Source organism: Heteronotia binoei, chromosome 8 (genome assembly GCF_032191835.1).
Source record: "Heteronotia binoei isolate CCM8104 ecotype False Entrance Well chromosome 8, APGP_CSIRO_Hbin_v1, whole genome shotgun sequence".
Lineage (NCBI taxonomy): Eukaryota > Metazoa > Chordata > Lepidosauria > Squamata > Gekkonidae > Heteronotia > Heteronotia binoei.
In genome coordinates, this window is record NC_083230.1 from 55810523 (window position 1) to 55829599 (window position 19077).

The following is a 19077-nucleotide window of genomic DNA, read 5'->3' on the forward strand; positions in this document are numbered from 1 at the left end:
CAATGCATCATTATAGGATGGGGGAGACCTGTCTTAGCAGTAGTGAAAAGGATGAAAAGGATCTAGGGGTCTTAGTGGATCATACGCTGAACATGAGTCAACAGTGTGATGTGGTGGCTAAAAAGGCAAATGCAATTTTGGGCTGTATCAACAAAAGTATAGTGTCCAGATCATGTGAAGTGATGGTATCACTTTACTCTGCTCTGGTAAGATCTCACCTGGAGTATTGTGTTCAGTTTTGGGCACCACATTTTAAGAAGGATATAGAATGGATCCAGAGGAGGGCAACGAAGATGGTAAGGGTCTGGAGACCAAGTCCTATGAAGAAAGGTTAAAGGAGCTGGGCATGTTTAGCCTGGAGAGGTGGTGGCTGAGAGGTGATATGATCACCATCTTCAAGTACTTGAAGGGCTGTTGTATAGAGGATAGTGTGGAATTGTTTTCTGTGGCCCCAGAAGGTAGGACCAGAACCAATGGATTGAAATTAAATCAAGAGTTTCCAGTTCAACATTAGGAAGAACTTCCTGACCATTAGAGCAATTCCTCAGTGGAACAGGCTTCCTTAGGAGGTGGTGGGCTTCTCCTTCCTTGGAAGTTTTCAACAGAGGCTAGATGGCCATCTAACAGCAATGAAGATCCTGTGAATTTAGGGGGAGGTATTTATGAGTTTCTTGCATTGTGCAGGGGGTTGGACTAGATGACCCTGGAGGCCCCTTCCAACTCTATGATTCTAATAGCTAAAAAATTGATCTGACAAAAGACTCCAAAACATGTATCACCAAACACATAATCAACTTGATTGTCGGCTTCTGTCTAGAATTTTCACCTATTTTTTAATACATGAACTCTATGAGACTTTCATAAGAGAAGCATTTGGGTGATTATTGGATGTGTTGTTGTAAAGGAACTGTATTTTGATTATCTCACTGTATCTTGTAATATTGACAGTGATAGTTCGGTGGAGACAGTCTATTATGCCTTTATACTGGTTAACTACACACTAAATTACATCCTTGCACAGTTCACAGGAGTTTCCCCCCAGTCACTTCATTTTTTGAATATATTCTTAAACGCTTGTGTAATTCCTAGTTTTAGTCTGCAAAAGAGGTTAATAAAACCAAAATATAACACTGCAAGAATGTATGCCTTCACAGGTTGTGCAGAAAGAAACCATTCACTTACTTGAGGGTCCCTGGGAGTCTCTGATCTCACCATGATGCTGGATGTGCAGTGCAATTCAGTATGCAGAACAGCAAACGAAAAAGCCCAGGCCAAAACACACACACACACCAAAAGAACACAGCAGAGGAGGCAGCCACAACAAAAGGAAAGAAGAGGAACAAGGGAAACAGTATGTTAGTTAATAACTAAAAATACAACATGCAACAATTTTCATCAGCACTACCTAACTCCAGCTAGAGGAACTGAAGCAAAATAAAAAATCATATAGAAAGGTATGCTTGGAGAAGGCCATTAGCAGATTTAGTATTGTTAGTGAAAGGCTGATTATCTCCACAAAGTTTTATTTATTAATCACATAACTATATGGAGAACCAGATTTAAAATTAAAAATGAGGTGGCTGAGCTTATCTTTAACCTATAAATAGCTGCAATGGTGCTGCTGGGTACAGAATTATGAATTAAACACTTTACCTTCAGTTCAACACTGGCTAAAGAAATGTTGCAGGATTTTTGAAGTCAGATTATTGAGAAAGAAGAATGGAATCTCACAGGAAAATTGGATCTGGAGTTTTATACAACAATACATAACTGTGTGAAAACATGGATTTCACTGAGTAAATATTATATAAAAAGTTACCCAGCTTCATCCCCGAGTAGCTTTTTCTCCAGAGCATCTATAAGACATTACCTACTTCAAACACTAGTGAACAGCAAGTATGGAAAATGTGTTGTTGTAAAGGATAACTTCTACTGTGGTCTTCAAAAACTGGGAAAAGCCAATGAACTAACAAATTCTAATGTTAATTGGCCAACCCAGTTATACCAAGAAAACTTTTATCGAGGGGGGGAAATGAATCCACAAATTTCTGAAGTGGATTTCTAACTCTTTCCCCCATTGTTAAAACTGAAGAATTGCTACCTTGTTTGAACATAGTATTATCTCAAATAATAAAATAGTATTATTTTAACAGTCATTATTTTGGTGTAGTGGATTGAGTGCCAGGCTAGTATTTGAGAGGACCCAGGTATAGGTGACCCCTGAGTCAGTCACATACCCGCAGCCACACACCACATAGGTTTGTTGTGGGGATAAAATGGATAAAAGGAGAGTGGTGTAAGCTGCTTCAGGTCCCCACTGGGAAGAAAGGCAGGGTGTAAATAGACTAAACAAAGCCTACCTTGGTGTTATACATTTTTAGGTATAATGCACACTGAAGCAGATTTACAATTTGTTGTTTTAGGATATTGTCACACATTGGTAAACAATGGCATATACCCATCCATCTGAGGACTTAATGGAATGTGACTTTTCTGCTTCCCCCACTTCCACAGTACTGAGGACCCCCCCTCCCAAAAAATTGTTTTGTTCCAGGTGTCAGCAGATCTTCAAAAACATCATGTGGGGGAGTAAGTATCTCCATTGGGAGCAAGGAACCAGTGAAAACAACTTCTTTTGCTTCTACAAAAAGAATTGCCATTTTGGAGGAGAGAGATCTTGGAGTAGTGGTAGAATATACAGTCTAATGTTCAACCATAAATCCAACCCTATAAATGTATGGATTTTTCCACTGGGTACATTTTCAATCCAGCCAATCTGACGTAATGGGGTTAAAAAAATGTCCCACCAGTTTTTGCAAAGGAAAACTAACACAAGACAACACTGAAATGAAGTAATATTGCCAGTAAGTTAATGACACAACACGGACTTGGAGATCATTTATCAGTCTCCAGACCGCAGACTGCTATGTTCTTGAAACAGAAAAGTAATGGTGAATATCAAAAGTGTTTATGATTAATAAAGATAATGCTTTCTTTCACAGTTAGTGAGCTCTTCAAAACAGCTTTATGTAAACTTAAAATAGCAGCTTTATTTTTTAAAACCCTGGTGTTTATCAATATGCAAAAGATGAGGTAAATATCAATTCAAGATTATTCACCACAAGCATGAATTTGCTTAGTGATATTTTACCACCCGAAGATATACTGGAATTAGGCTTTGGGTAGTAAATACACCTCAATTTCTGTATATACTAGTTATGGGGAAAATTTTAATAAGCAACTCCTTTGTTATACATGAACATATTAACAGCGTCTTTAAATCAATTAAAATATATATACCATTTATGCCATCATACAAAAATACCACTAACATTTTTCTAAGAAATAAATTACTGTGCCTCAACTCCAGTCATTTAAAGTAAATCCTACTCCAACATTTGTTGGGGTAGGACTTATGTCTCAATTTAAAGTTCCCAAGCTTTCCAAACTGTCCCTTGAGAAACAGGTAACCTGTGGTTCAAAATCCACTGTATCCGTAGCTGAAATGAATATTTAACAGAACTAAAGTCTTCTCTAACAGTAAAAGAGAAAATGTGCTAAACTGGAGCAACAACAACACTAACCATTAATGAGGTGACCATGCCCCTAAATGAGTGGGTGATACCACCAGCAGCATTGTCTTTTAAAAGAGTAGGAGAAAGATGGGTGTAAGCAGTAAAGATATCGAAGCAGGGTCCCATGTCATCTTGACAGGACACCAAAGATAACTTGTTTTTTTTAAAGTTTGGTTTTTAAAAAGTCTGAGTTTTATGTGGGATTCAGTTTACCTATAAAATAACCTACAAGAGTATCAAAATGTTTAGATACAGACAAGGAAGCTATTACAGGTGACATAGGACTGAAACTGGCATTGCATAGCTGAAGTTTTATGACATTTCTAGAAGAGACTATTTCACTTCACAATTATAGTGGGGCTGGGGGGAGTAGCATGGAACAACACAGCTCCCTCCAAGCCCATGACCAGAATGACATCATCTAGCCATCTTTCACATGCAAGATTTTGAAGAAAAAAAGATGATGAAAGCATAGCACCTTAAGCATACAAGGTTCAGAAGAGTTTTACAATGCAACCATTATTAAATTAATCAGTACTTACCTAATGAAACAAAGCAGCAAGAGAGTCTAGCCACTAATAATCAAGTTTATACAATGGAACAAATGCCAGCAAGAGAAACAGTGAAGCTGGAAAGCTGAGTGAAGCAGATAGAACCCAAGATTATTGCAATGGCAAGTATGTAAATATTTCAGCACTGCATAGCTAATTACTTTCAAGGTGCTTCTAAGCAATAGTCTAACATACAAGCCTACTGAGGTTATCATTTGTTACCTCAAGTTCACAAATAAGAAGCTTTTTTAAACTGACAGCTGTACACATTTTTAACTTCATTTTACTTACATCTCAGGCAAGATGTTTTCTTATTTTTAGTTTACCCTCATCACTAGAATTTTATTGGTGTTAAAGAATATACAAACTGCAGAATAAGAAACAACTGGCATATTCAGATATTAATCTCTCAATACCGCCAGCAATGCCCTCCTGCCCAATTATGTGGGCTGAAATAGTTTATAAATAAGATATTAAAAGTGCTAATGCAGGAGAAACCAGTGAAGGAAAATTTTAGTCTTCCTTGACATGCTAATTTGAAAAGCTGCCATTCTTTAGCAAAGGGGGGGGGGGGGGGAGAAAAAAGAAAAAAATACTCTTCAAAGAGAAACTCTAGAGCAGACCTTGACAAATTTTCTTTAGCTCTAGGAGCCAGTACACAAAACTAACTTTGTACATACTGCAGTAAAATCACTGCTGAACATCCTAGGAGCCACAATGGCATTTCTAGGCATCATGGCAACCTGGCACCTTGGATTTGTCAAGTGAGCAAATTGAAACTATTACCACACGGACTCAATGAGCAGTTGGCTCATTCACTGCATAAAGAAACTGCCCTTGTTACAGTTTATAGACTGTATTCAGCTTGCTATGCCACGTCATCACCAGCTTGAGGTAGATATAACCTATGTCAATCGGATCTTCTACTCTAACACCTCTTTTTTACATTGCTGAGTAATCTTATATCACTGTCTTAATATTCCACTCTACATGCCTTGCATGTACACAGCTATCTATTTAGGTGTCTAACAATACTTCATAGCTGTAACAAGCATGGTTCTAGTCATACAAAATCCTATGGCTTAATAGACTAAGGTGCCATCAGGATTGGGGGGGGGGGGGTTCTTTGACCTTGAACAGAGCAACACAACTATCCTCTGAAACTTAAGCAGGTTAGTTCTCCTAGATGCCCCCTACATCTCCTGAAGACTCATTAGAAAACACCAGAGTTTTAACAAAGAAATACATTCAGACCTGATAATAGTCTCTCTCATTTTTTGCATACCTCAGGACAAATTTTCGGGATGGCACTGAAGTTGTATCAAAAGATGGCCTTTGGTGTACAAAAACACAGTGCTACAACTTAGTCAGGTCACTGGTCCATCAAACCTAACACTGTTGTAATTGAGCAGACCTTATAAACTCCAAGATGATTTTAACTCGAGACTGACCATGGGTAAAGGCATACAAAGTATGTCTCCACCACTGATCTATAGGTTCTTCATATTCAATCTCATGGGTTGGACCCAAACAATTTTTTTTCCTCTGGTAAATTGCAGGAAGAGAGAAAGAGGAGAAATTTTTAATCCTACTAGAAACAAATCATGCAAAGTATCATGCAAACCAATTTATTAGATTTCATTCTGTGAAGACCCATAGTAAAGACAAGATTTTGAGAGAGAAAAAAGAAAGTGAAGAAAGATGTTACATTACAGGACAAAGGCTATTCTAACCAGTCCCAAAAGTGCAACTTTGTTGTTGTTCAGTTGCACAGTGGAGTCCGACTCTTTGCAACCCCATGGACAAAGTCACAGACAAAGGCAACTTTGTTACCCAGCTAGAAAAATAACTTGGGGTATGGTATGCTACTAAAAGTTCTGGTATTGCACATTAAGTTGTTCAAGGCAGTGAGAACCAGGGAGAACTGTGAGGTGCTCCAGAGGGATTTCTCAAGGCTGAGTGAGTGGGTATCAACACGGCAAACAAATTTCAATATGGGCAAGTAGCCAAGTACTGCACACTGGAGCCAAAAATCCTAACTATTTAATATAGTTTGTTGGGGTCTGAAGTGGCAGTAACTGACCAAGAGAGAGATCTTGGAATAGTGGTAGATAACCCACTGAAAATATCAACTTAGTGTCCAACTGCAATAAAAAGGCAAATGCTATGGGATTATTAGGAAGGAGATTATTAGGAAGGAGATTGAAAATAAATCAGCCAGTATCATAATGCCCCTGTATAAATCGATGGTGCGGCCTCATTTGGAATTTGGAATCATTTGTGTGCAATTCTGGTCACCACATTTCAAAAAAGATACTATAGCATTGGGAAAAGTGTAGAAAAGGGTAACTAAAATGATGGAACACTTTCCTATGAAGAAAAATTAAAGAGGTTAGAACATAAGAACATAAGAGAAGCCATGTTGGATCAGGCCAATGGCCCATCCAGTCCAACACTCTGTGTTACACAGTGGCCCTATATATATACACACACACACACACACACACACACAGTGGCTAACAGCCACTGATGGACCTCTGCTCCATATTTTTATCTAAACCCCTCTTGAAGGTGGCTATGCTTGTGGCCGCCACCACCTCCTGTGGCAGTGAATTCCACATGTTAATCACCCTTTGGGTGAAGAAGTACTTCCTTTTATCTGTTTTAACCTGTCTGCTCAGCAATTTCATCGAATGCCCACGAGTTCTGTATTCTGAGAAAGGGAGAAAAGTACTTCTTTCTCTACTTTCTCCATACTATGCATTATCTTGTAAACCTCTATCATGTCACTCCGCAGTCGACATTTCTCTAAGCTAAAGAGTCCCAAGCGTTTCAACCTTTCTTCATAGGAAAAGTGTTCCAGCCCTTTAATCATTCTAGTTGCCCTTTTCTGGACTTTCTCCGATGCTATAATATCCTTTTTGAGGTGCGGCGACCAGAACTGCACACAGTACTCCAAATGAGACCGCACCATCAATTTATACAGGGGCATTATGATACTGGCTGATTTGTTTTCAATTCCCTTCCTAATAATTCCCAGCATGGCGCTGGCCTTTTTTATTGCAAACGCACACTGTCTTGACATTTTCAGTGAGTTATCTACCATGACCCCAAGATCTCTCTCTTGGTCAGTCTCTGCCAGTTCACATTCCATCAACTTGTATTTGCAGCTGGGATTCTTGGCCCCAATGTGCATTACTTTGCACTTGGCCACATTGAACCACATCTGCCACGTTGATGCCCACTCACCCAGCCTCAACAGATTCCTTTGGAGTTCCTCACAATCCTCTCTGGTTCTCACCACCCTGAACAATTTAGTGTCATCCGCAAACTTGGCCACTTCACTGCTCACTCCCAACTCTAAATCATTTATGAACAAGTTAAAGAGCACGGGACCCAGTACCGAGCCCTGTGGCACCCCACTGCTTACCGTCCTCCACTGCGAAGACTGCCCATTTATACTCACTCTCTGCTTCCTATTACTCAGCCAGTTTTTGATCCACAAGAGGACCTGTCCTTTTACTCCATGACTCTCAAGCTTTCTAAGGAGCCTTTGATGAGGAACTTTATCAAAAGCTTTCTGGAAATCAAGGTAAACAACATCTATCGAGTCTCCTTTGTCCACATGTTTGTTCACCCCCTCAAAGAAATGTAACAGATTAGTGAGGCAAGATCTTCCCTTACAGAACCCATGCTGAGTCTTCCTCAATAACCCGTGTTCATCAATGTGCCTACTCATTCTGTCCTTGATAATGCTTTCTACCACCTTTCCCGGTATTGAAGTCAGACTGGCCTGTAATTTCCCGGATCTCCTCTTGAACGTGTTTTAAAGATGGGGGTGACATTTGCTACCTTCCAGTCCTCAGGAACGGAGGCAGATTCCAATGAAAGATTACAGATTTTTGTTAGGGTAGGGCTCCTTAGCTCAGAGAAATGATGACTGAGGGGTGACATGACAAAGATTTACAAAATTATGCATGGGATACAGAACAGAGAAAGAATTACTTTTCTCCCTTTCTCACAATACTTGAACTCCTGGTCACTTGATGAAATTAATGAGCAGTAGGCTCATAACGGATAAAAGCAAGTACGTCTTCACCCAAATAGTAATTAGCACATGGAATTTACTGCTGTAAGAAGTGGTGGTAGCTGCAAGTATAGACAGTTTCACTGGATAAACTTATGGAACAGAAGTCCATTGGTGGCTAATAGCCACAAGTTATAGATGTATGGGTCAGTGATACTCTGTATTCCTTGGGGGAGTAACAGTGGGAAGGCTTCTGGAGTTCTGACCCTGCATGTAAACCTCCTGATGGCGCCTGGGTTTTGGCCACTATATGACACAGAGTGCCAGACTGGATGGGCAATTGGCCTGATCCAACAAGGCTTCTTTTATGTTCTTATTAGGAAGGGAAATGCCCTAACAAGCCATAAAAGCAACATAAGCTTACCTGAACACTGGTATGCTTGTAACTACTGGGAATAAGGGTTATTTAAAGGATCTTAATGGAGCATCTGAACATGAAGCAAGTGATACATTATTACCCAAAATCACCACATGTGGACTTTAATTTGTCACACAACAGCCTACTGCAGGGGTCCTCAACCTACGGCCCGCGGGACAGATGCGGCCCGCTGAGGACGTTTATGCGGCCCGCCGGGTCATGGCAAAATCAGACCGGGTAGAACGACAGGGCCCCGCTTCGCCCTTGGAAGACTATCTGCCCGGTAACAACAAACGCGCAGTAGCAAACCTCCTCGATCTATTGGCTGTGCAAATCGACGAAGGGACAGGAACAACCCTCCCCCCTCGCAACTTTTGCAGAGGGAGGGAGGACTCCGGAAAAGCCAAGCAAGACCCCTCCTGCGTTGAGGCCGCCACCCTTCTTCACTCCGCTGCAGGAAGCAAAGCGCGCTTATATGGGAACGTGCTCTTGCAATTCCGGGGGCTTTACTTCTGAGTAAATCTGCAGAGGGGCGCCCCCTCCCTTCCCACGCTCAGACTTCAGCCCGATCTCTGCCCTTACTGATTTGGAACTGGTAAGGAATTGCAGACGGCGCTTTTGAATGGAGCGCAGCCAGTGTGGGGGAAGGTTTTGCTCCCCCCCCCCCCGGGGCTGAGCCAGCAGAAATAAACAGCTCCCCCCTCCAATGAGTGTTTTGGGGCGGGCTAGTTGTTCAGGGAGCCTTGCTCCCCAGTAAACCCGAAAGCAGCTCTCCCTTCACATTAAGCAAGTCCTCCGCTTCCTCCCGTTGAGACCAGCGGTGGGGGGAGGGCGATTAACAGTGCACGCTGAGCTCGTCTACTCAGAAGTAAGTCCCACTAGGTTCAGAGGGACTTTCTTCCGGGTAAGCGTGCCTTTAAGACTGCGATCGTTTACTAGCGAGTAATCCCCATTGCATTTAGTGGGGATTTACTTATGACTCTGAGCACACGTGCCTAGGCACGGGGGTCTTTGGTGGTTTTAGTGCTGCTGCTGCTATTTTATTATTATTATTATTCGAGAAGGCATATGAAGAGCCTCCGGGTGCCACTTAACATTTGGGAGGCTTGAAAACTTGCAAGGGGGTTAATGAAAAATGGCAAGGCGAGTTGTGCAGATGTGCATCCTGCGTGCAAAGTTATCTTTGCTGGGGGGGGGGGCAGTGGAAATGGCGCTTCCCCTGCTCAGTAATTCCTAGAAAGTGCGACCCAGAAGCCCGGCGGACACCACCGCCTGTCAATCAGGTGCACCCTCGAGGGAAAGGCGGGGCTGCAGGCGAAACTTGATGATTTAACTTTACTTCTTTTTAAATATTGTATTTGTTCCCATTTTGTTTCTTCACTTCAAAATAAGATATATGAAGCATGCATAGGAATTTGTTCATAGTTTTTGTTTTTACTATAGTCCGGCCCTCCAACAGTCTGAGGGACAGTGAACTGGCCCCCTATTTTAAAAGGTTGAGGACCCCTGGCCTACTGCAATCTTCTTCACGGCCATTAATGTCATGGAAGCCTATTTGCAGCATGAATGTAAATTGCTATTGCTGGATCAGGAGACAACACTCTGTTTTGTTTGAAATACTACCCAGCTGTTAAGACAGCTCGGTTTGTTATGAAATATTAAAAGGGAAAATACTATAGTTGTGAAATGCCACTCTTCTCCATTTTTCAGAAACACTATTATTCAACTGCAGAAACCTTCAAGCTCAGGCTGAAAATTCTCACTCAGGTCAAAATGATTTTTGAAAAAGAAGAATGTAGTGATCAATACACACCAGTAAAAAAGGAAGCTTATAGAAGGATAAGGAAGTTGAAAGGTATGGACAATGCAGGCATCTGGTCCCAAGCCTTATGAGAGCAAAGCATTTTCCTTCATAACATCAGTGGGAGAATTACAACACAGAAAACAGAACACCTGATCTTGCATCCCCTGAACAACAGCTTTCCATGAAAATTGCCAAGATAATATCTATCTATATACCATCTATCTATCTACTATTTAACTAGTGAGAGAACTAAAACACACTGTATGCAGTGCTTATCTATTTTTGTAACATATAGCAGAACAGGTATTTATAATCTGCAACCCATCAAGCCAAACCACCTGACTGACAGAAAGAACTAGAGATCTGAGCCCATCGTAGGCTGCCCTGAAGCTGCAGTTGGCTGGGTGGGTCACAAGCTGTACAGTACAAAAGAGGTTATCTGATGATAGTGAGAAAAGAAAACATCTTGTATTCCTTTGTTCCTCTTATAGAAAGGCTTCAGAAGAAATTCTTAATAGCTTTGTGTTAGCAATACCAGAATACAGACACTGGAGCAGTAGTACTTTTCCAGCTGAATTCGTACCAACTTGATCTTTGTACAGATGTAATACATTACTTGCAGTAAATCATTCATTGGTCTATTTTTAAATTCCTTTGCAAAGTCAATGAAGACTATTTTTCACCCAATTATAAATCTGGTGCCATGTCTTCCTTTGAACTTATGCAAGTTCCTCTTTATTTTGCCTACATGTAATCCCACAATATAGAGCCTTGATCTCACGTATGTATTTTAGTCACAGATGTCTGAGAAATTTCTAGAGTATTAGTAATGACAACAAAATTAGTCTGAGCCAGAGATTTTCAAATAGCATATTTGAAAGGTTTAAACTCATAACACAGTCGGGGAGGGTGCTCTTCAGTTAAAGGTAAGCATGTATCTATCAGCAACAGAAATAATGAAATTCATTCTGTAATTTTAACAGTGGCCTAACAGACTGCCAATTCAAGCCATGATAGTTTTATGGGGGTTTGCAATCCTAACTAGGGCTATTTTTGTAGCAGGAAATCCTTTGCGTATTAGGCCACACACCCCTGATCCTCCAAGAGTTTACAAGAGGGCTCTTAGTACTGGGCCTGCTGTAAGCTCCAGGAGGACTGGCTACATCAGGGGTGTGTGGCCTAATATGCAAAGGATTTTCTGCTACAAAAAAGCCCTGATCCTAACTATATGTTCAGCACAATACTGTTCAACACAAAGAGTAGGAATCAATGGATAGTTCTTGAATGACCAAGGGAAAGGAAACAGAAAAGGCTACCTGGACACAAAAAAGAAAGGGACCACAGGGGAGAAATAACCAAAATATTTTAAAAGGTTGTCACACCCCAAATTGTCTTTTAAACTTTCTATGTTTGGTAAAAAACAGGGAGGAGACAGTACTTCCCATGTTTCTTTAAACATGTGTATGAATCATTGCCACGAAAACTTCTTTATATCTCAGCAGTAATACTGTGCAGAGGTTTCTGCATAACCATAATATTTGGGGGAGAACAGAGGAAAATTGTCTAACAATTTCCTTAGTTCATCTGTGATATTAATGTAATCATCAAAGCATTTTCTGGATATATCTGTTAACAATGTATTAATTACAGATACAGCACTTTTCCAACAAGAAGCTATACCAATTTATGTCACATCCAACTAATTTTTACGTCCTCATTTGTAAGGGTACAGTTTTAAGTATACAATGGATAACAAATTTCCTTGTTTTCTTATCCACATCATGTACTCCTTTACAGAAATCCTTAGTCACTTGACTTAGAAAGTCAAAGTCAGCATTCGGATATAGTCAACACTAGCAATTACCTTGTTTGTGTGTGGTGTGCATGCCTATGTGTATATATTCTTCTAAGAAAGCTGCTTCAAACTGCTTTGCTTCTCCAAATAACTGTATGCTCATACACATGTAGCACCAAAAGTTCCAATTGTTTTAACGAAACTCGGGTTTCATTTGGCCTTTAAGACCAGCGATGTTACAAAAATAAAACCCCATGACACATTCAGCATAAGAATTTCACATCTGGCTAAATACTGTAATGTTACAGTTGTCATTTTATTTCTGACACTGAATGCTTTTCTGAATCTAGACAGTAATTATAGTTCTTTAAAAAGAGTACATTGTATTTTCCTTAACTAAAATGACATAATGTTATGTAAACCAGGTATCTTTAGGATAGCAAAATTTTTTTAACTTAGTCTTAATTTATTTATTTATTTATTTATTATTATTATTTATTACTTTCAATTTATATCCCGCCCTCTCCGCGGGAAAAGTGCTGTATCTGTAATTAATACATTGTTAACAGATATATCCAGAAAATGCTTTGATGATTACATTAATATCACAGATGAACTAAGGAAATTGTTAGACAATTTTCCTCTGTTCTCCCCCAAATATTATGGTTATGCTGAAACCTCTGCACAGTATTACTGCTGAGATATAAAGAAGTTTTCGTGGCAATGATTCATACACATGTTTAAAGAAACATGGGAAGTACTGTCTCCTCCCTGTGTTTTACCAAACATAGAAAGTTTAAAAGACAATTTGGGACGTGACAACCTTTTAAAATATTTTGGTTATTTCTCCCCTGTGGTCCCCTTCTTTTTAAAAACTAAAGTGTTCATAATACAGACACTATTTAACTTTCCTTTACAAAAAGGGAGGAACAGAAAACCCTTACTAAGCCCTGTAACTTTTCTTCTTTGGAACTGGAGAGGGGAAGGGAGGAATGTGAGCGAGTCCCTTGCTCTATATTCCTTTGCTGATGGAACTGGTATGTACACCATACTCACCAAAGCTTTATCAGGCTCCCCATCAACCAAAATAGTATCCATGCTGAAGCAGGGTTCGTCTGTCTTTCACTCAAAGTTCTTCCATTCTGCAAACTATGAGAGAAGAAAATTAACTGAGATACTGGATATAACCACCACTTTAACTGAACTACCCTTCTGAACAGCAACACATTAAAGTAAGCTATAATTTAATAGGAATGTACAAGACAATAAAAATTACAGCATAGCAATCAGCACCCAAGCATTAAAGCAATCAATTAAATTTACTTATCGTCAGTGCACTTGTTTAAAACAAATAAGCACCTTTTGAAACAAAGCAAGGGAAGAATTTTGTATAAAAGTTCAATAGTGGTTGTGGATATGGATACTTCCCTCTCTTTCCAGCAACCTTCCTCCAGACTTCTAAAGAGCTATGCTAGAGATCAATGAAGCAATGCTGTCCAGGGTAGGGTCACTGAGACAAAATTGCCACTAGCAGCAGCTTTCCCTAACCTGACCACATCATTTTTTGTTCAAGCAGGTCTGACACGTTCAATATCAGCTTTTCAGAGGTCTTGGGTTGAGATTTGGAGGGGAAGGGGGGGTGCAGCGAGATTTCTTGTCTATGAGTGTTTTTTCCTTGGGTATTTTATAGGATCTAATCCACTACAGAAAACCAATGCAGCTCACTTTAATAACTGCAGCAAACAATACAATTCGACTTGTGATTTAAATTAATGATTACAGTAAAAATGAGGAATATATCTGCTTCATTTTCATAAAAGAAGCCTCTGACAGTAACACAGTAGGCATGAATGAATTTCACAATTCTTAGCTTAATTATTCTTACCAGATCCAAGACAAAACCAAGGGTAGAGACACATGCAGAGAAGAGATAGTTTCTACAAAACAGTGGTCTGGAGAAACCAATTCTGTACTTGCCTCAGAATCTTGTTAGAAGGCAGTACATATATGTTTTAAAAGCTCATGTATCACATGTGTATTATTCTAAAGTGCTCTTTATCTGTAAATCATAGGGAGGAAAAGGATAGAAAACCTCATCTAGATTCCTACCATGTGATCTCTTGTTGCACTCTCCCTAAACTTCAAATTTGAGGACTAACATTAAGATATTGTCTTCGCATCACATAAGCAGCCTTCATATAAACAGACAATTCTGAACACTCTATCAACAAAATTCAACAACAGAGCTGCATGAACTTCTGCCATATGCAAAATAGCCTATAAAAGCCCGTGGCATCCAATCAAGCCCCTGGAGGCAGGGGCTGCTTCCTCACCAAAGTATCCCACCTTCCAGCAGCATCACCAAAAACAATCCAACATCACAAAATTGATGGGATTCTGCTTTAACTACATGGTCTATTATGGCTGAGTCCAATTGTATTCTATTTCCATAAATTAATATTTAACTGCCTTTGTATCTTATCTTATCATGAACTTTTAAAATGTTTTTAGTTTTGTTTGACCATTTTTACCACCATGTTCTAATCTTTTATCGTGACAGCCTTTGGCTATATACAATAAATATTCTGGTTTTGGTTGTGCTTTAACTACATAAGTCAAACAAAAGCAAGCTTAAATAGCTGCAACCCAGCCAGCAGGCTCATTCATTAGCCATTACCTCCACCTGTTTCAACCGTGGTTTGCTCCCAGGTCACCTTGGTGTTCCTTTCAGTGTTGTGTAAGTTATGCCCTAAGGCAGCTAGTCCACTGGTGTTACAAGTAAATGCACCTTGCTGTATTCTTGACAAGGAATGCCACCTCCCTAGTTCCCAGGAAAAGTCTGGTTCCTCCAGACTGCAGAGACCCCCCAAGTCTTGCTGGCTGCTCTACTTCCTAGCTTCCTGACCATGCCAGCCAACTGACTCTTTCCCCACTTCCGCTTGCTGGAGACTGATTTAGTTCCTCTGAAACACACCCAGTTCCTGATACCCTAGCTTATTCTTGAGGCAGCCTTTCCTCTAGAGCAGGGGTGGTCAAACTTAGCATAAGACCCACATAAACATCAGATTTTTGAGAGCCACAAGACATGAACAAATACTTCACACATTTTTATTAAAACTCTTAATATTTTCTTTGCACCAAAAGATAAAATACATTTGTATGCATTCTACAACATGACCATGCTAGAAGACTTTAAAAAAAAAAGCTGAGAAAAACACTCCCCATAAGGGAATAGTTAGAGCAGGGGTGTCGAATTCATTTCTTAGGAGGGCCTGTACTGACACAAATGGGACTTTGTGGTGTCTGGCCATGTGTGTCACAAAATGTAATACGAGGTAGCAGAGATATAAACTTTAAAAACATAAGAGAAGCCATGTTGAATCAGGCCAATGGCCCATCGAGTCCAACACTCTGTGTCACACAGTGACAAAAAAAAATTATGTGTGTGTGTGTGTGTATACACACACACACACACACATATATATATATACACACTGTGGCTAATAGCCACTGATGGACCTCTGCTCCATATTTTTATCTAACCCCCTCTTGAAGGTGGCTATGCTTGTAGCCGCCACCACCTCCTGTGGCAGTGAATTTCACATGTTAATCACCCTTTGGGTGAAGAAGTACTTCCTTTTATCCGTTCTAACCCGACTGCTCAGCAATTTCATTGAATGCCCACGAGTTCTTGTATTGTGAGAAAGGGAGAAAAGTACTTCTTTCTCTACCTTCTCCATCCCATACATAATCTTGTAAAGCTCTATCATGTCACCCCCGCAGTCAACGTTTCTCCAAGCAAAAGAGCCCCAATCATTTAATCTTTCTTCTTAGGGAAAGTGTTCCAAACCTTTAATCATTCTAGTTGCCCTTTTCTGGACTTTTTCCAATGCTATAATATCCTTTTTGAGGTGCGGTGACCAGAATTCACACACTACTCCAAATGAGACCGCACCATCAATTTATACAGGGGCATTATGATACTGGCTGATTTGTTTTCAATTCCCTTCCTAATAATTCCCAGCATGGTGTTGGCCTTTTTTATTGCAATCACACACTGTCTTGACATTTTCAGTGAGTTATCTACCACGACCCCAAGATCTCTCTCTTGGTCAGTCTCTGCCAGTTCACAACCCATTAACTTGTATTTGTAGCTGGGATTCTTGGCCCCAATGTGCATTACTTTGCACTTGGCCACACTGAACCTCATCTGCCACGTTGACGCCCACTCACCAAGCCTCAACAGATCCCTTTGGAGTTCCTCACAATCCTCTCTGGTTCTCACCACCCTGAACAATTTAGTGTCATCCGCAAACTTGGCCACTTCACTGCTTACTCTCAATTCCAAATCATTTATGAACAAGTTAAAGAGCATGAGACCCAGTACTGAGCCCTGCGGCACTCCACTGCTTACTGTCCTCCACTGCGAAGACTGCCCATTTATACTTACTCTCTGCTTCCTATTAATTAGCCAGTTTTTGATCCACAAGAGGACCTGTCCGTTTACTCCATGACTCTCGAGCTTACTAAGGAGCCTTTGATGAGGAACTTTATCAAAAGCTTTCTGGAAGTCAAGGTAAACAATATCTATCGGGCCTCCTTTGTCCACATGTTTGTTCGCCCCCTCAAAAAACTCTAACAGGTTAGTGAGGCAAGATCTCCCCTTACAGAACCCATGCTGAGTCTTCCTCAATAACTCACGTTCATCAATGTGTCTACTCATTCTGTCCTTGATAATGGTTTCTACCAACTTTCCCGGTATTGAAGTCAGACTGACTGGCCTGTAGTTTCCCGGATCTCCTCTGGAACCCTTTTTAAAGATGGGGGTGACATTTGTTACCTTCCAGTCCTCAGGAACGGAGGCAGATTTCAATGAAAGATTAGATATTTTTGTCAGAAGAGCCACAAGTTCAACTTTGAGTTCTTTCAGAACTCCTGGATGTATGCCATCCGGACCTGGTGACTTATTAGTTTTTAATTCATCTATCAGTTGTAGGACCTCCACTCTTGTCACCTCAATCTGACTCAGGTCTTTCAACACCCCTTTCAATATAAGTGGTTCTGGAGCAGGCCAACACTTCTCACCTTCCACAGTGAAGACGGAGGCAAAAAATGCATTCAGCTTCTCAGCCATTTCCCTATCCTCCTTCAGTAATCCTTTGACCCCTTGGTCATCCAAGGGCCCCACTGCCTCCCTGGCTGGTTTCCCGCTGCTAATATATTTGAAGAAATTTTTATTGTTGGTCTTTATGTTTTTTGCAATATGCTCCTCATAGTCCCTTTTTGCCTGCCTGATCACAGTCTTGCATTTGATTTGCCACTGCCTGTGTTCCCTTTTATTAATCTCACTTGGACTAGCTTTCCACCACTTAAATGAGTCCTTCTTACCTTTTACAGCTTCCATTACTTTGTTTGTTAACCATGCAGGCCTTTTATTATACCTGTTTGTGCCTTTCCTAACTTGTGGTATATATTTTATCTGAGCTTCTAGGATTGTAGTTTTAAATAGCCTCCAAGCTTCCCCAAGGGTTTTGACTGTATTTACCTTTCCTTTCAGTTTCCTCTTCACATGTCTCCTCATCTCCGAGAATTTACCCCTTTTAAAGTTAAACGTGGTTGTGCTGGTCTTTTGGGGCAACTCTCTACTTATACAAATGGTGAAATCAATAACGTTATGGTCACTGCTCCCAAGTGATGCGATCACTTTTACATCTCTCACCAAGTCTTGGGCATTACTTAGGACCAAATCCAGGATCGCCCCACCCCTGGTAGGTTCAGAGACCATCTGCTCCATAGCACAGTCATTGAGAGCATCTAGAAACTCAATCTCTTTCTCTCGACCAGAACACATATTGACCCAATCAATCTGCGGGTAGTTAAAATTACTTATGAAGACACAGTTTTTACATCTAGCCACTATCTTTAAGCCTTCCATCATATTATAGTCATCCTCTATCTTTTGATTTCATGGGCGATAACAAACTCCCATAGTTAAATTTCCTTTTGGGCCCTCTATTTCAACCCAAAGCATTTCTAGAAGGGAATCTAATTCTCTGACCTCAGTCTCACTGGACCGTATGCCCTCTCTGACATACAGAGCCACCCCACCTCCAACCCTTCCCTCCCCACCCTTCCGATATAACTTATATCCAGGAATCACTGTGTCCCACTGATTCTCCTCATTCCACCAAGTTTCTGAAATTCCCACAATGTCTATGTTTTCTCCCAACACTAAACATTCCAACTCACACAGGCAAGCACAATGAAAGGTATTTTTTTAAACTTAAAATATGAACAAACTTTAAACGATTGCAATATTTTGTCTAAAATTGAAAGGTGGGGGAATAATGGGATTTGACAATGCAATTTTTAAAACAAAACATCAAGAAAAAGCACAAAGATCACAGCAGAAATGAAAACTATAAAATGTTCTGAGCATGGGAAAATAAAATGGCATTGCAAGATTCTCCCCCCCACTCTGGTGTGTACTCAGATTGGCAATGGCTCTCCAGTGTAATATCCTCCTTCATGGATTCCAGATTAGAGTAATCACTAGGTCAAGTCCATTCAGCAAAGACAAGGTGACTCAAAGCATCAGTCCTTTATTTGCAAGGACACAACTCCAGGAAGCATGAGCTTCAGCTGTCTATATAGGAATGCTGAAAGTGAAACTTATCTCCACTCCATTGAAACACATTGCAGCAACAACAAAGTTGCAAGGAAAATGTGGAATGGATATTCCACTAAGGTCTCTGAGCCCTATCTATCTGAGCACAGAGACCTTAACGGAAAATCCATTCCACATTTTCCATGCAGCTTTGCGTCTTGCTGCAGCTGGCAAAGACAAGGCAGAAAGATCAGGGAACTTTTGCAGCCTCAGAGTTTCAAAGGATAAGGACAGGAGGGG

At 40.5% G+C, this 19077-nt stretch overlaps 1 protein-coding gene across 3 annotated transcripts in view; it reads right to left on the reverse strand.

Moving 5' to 3' along the window:
- The window catches only part of OSBPL8 (oxysterol binding protein like 8), a 177507-nt gene that overhangs the window by 115160 nt on the left and 43270 nt on the right, over positions 1 to 19077 (reverse strand). For 2 of the 3 annotated variants that reach the window (XM_060245109.1, XM_060245108.1), the window contains exons 2-3: positions 13227 to 13319; positions 1183 to 1219 (exon numbers count right to left, since the gene is read on the reverse strand). In XM_060245109.1, the coding sequence (XP_060101092.1) occupies positions 1183 to 1219; positions 13227 to 13268 (79 nt within the window). In that variant the 5' untranslated portion in view covers positions 13269 to 13319. Of the gene's footprint in view, positions 1 to 1182; positions 1220 to 13226; positions 13320 to 19077 lie in introns of those variants that run through there. The other variant, XM_060245111.1, reaches the window with a different exon arrangement.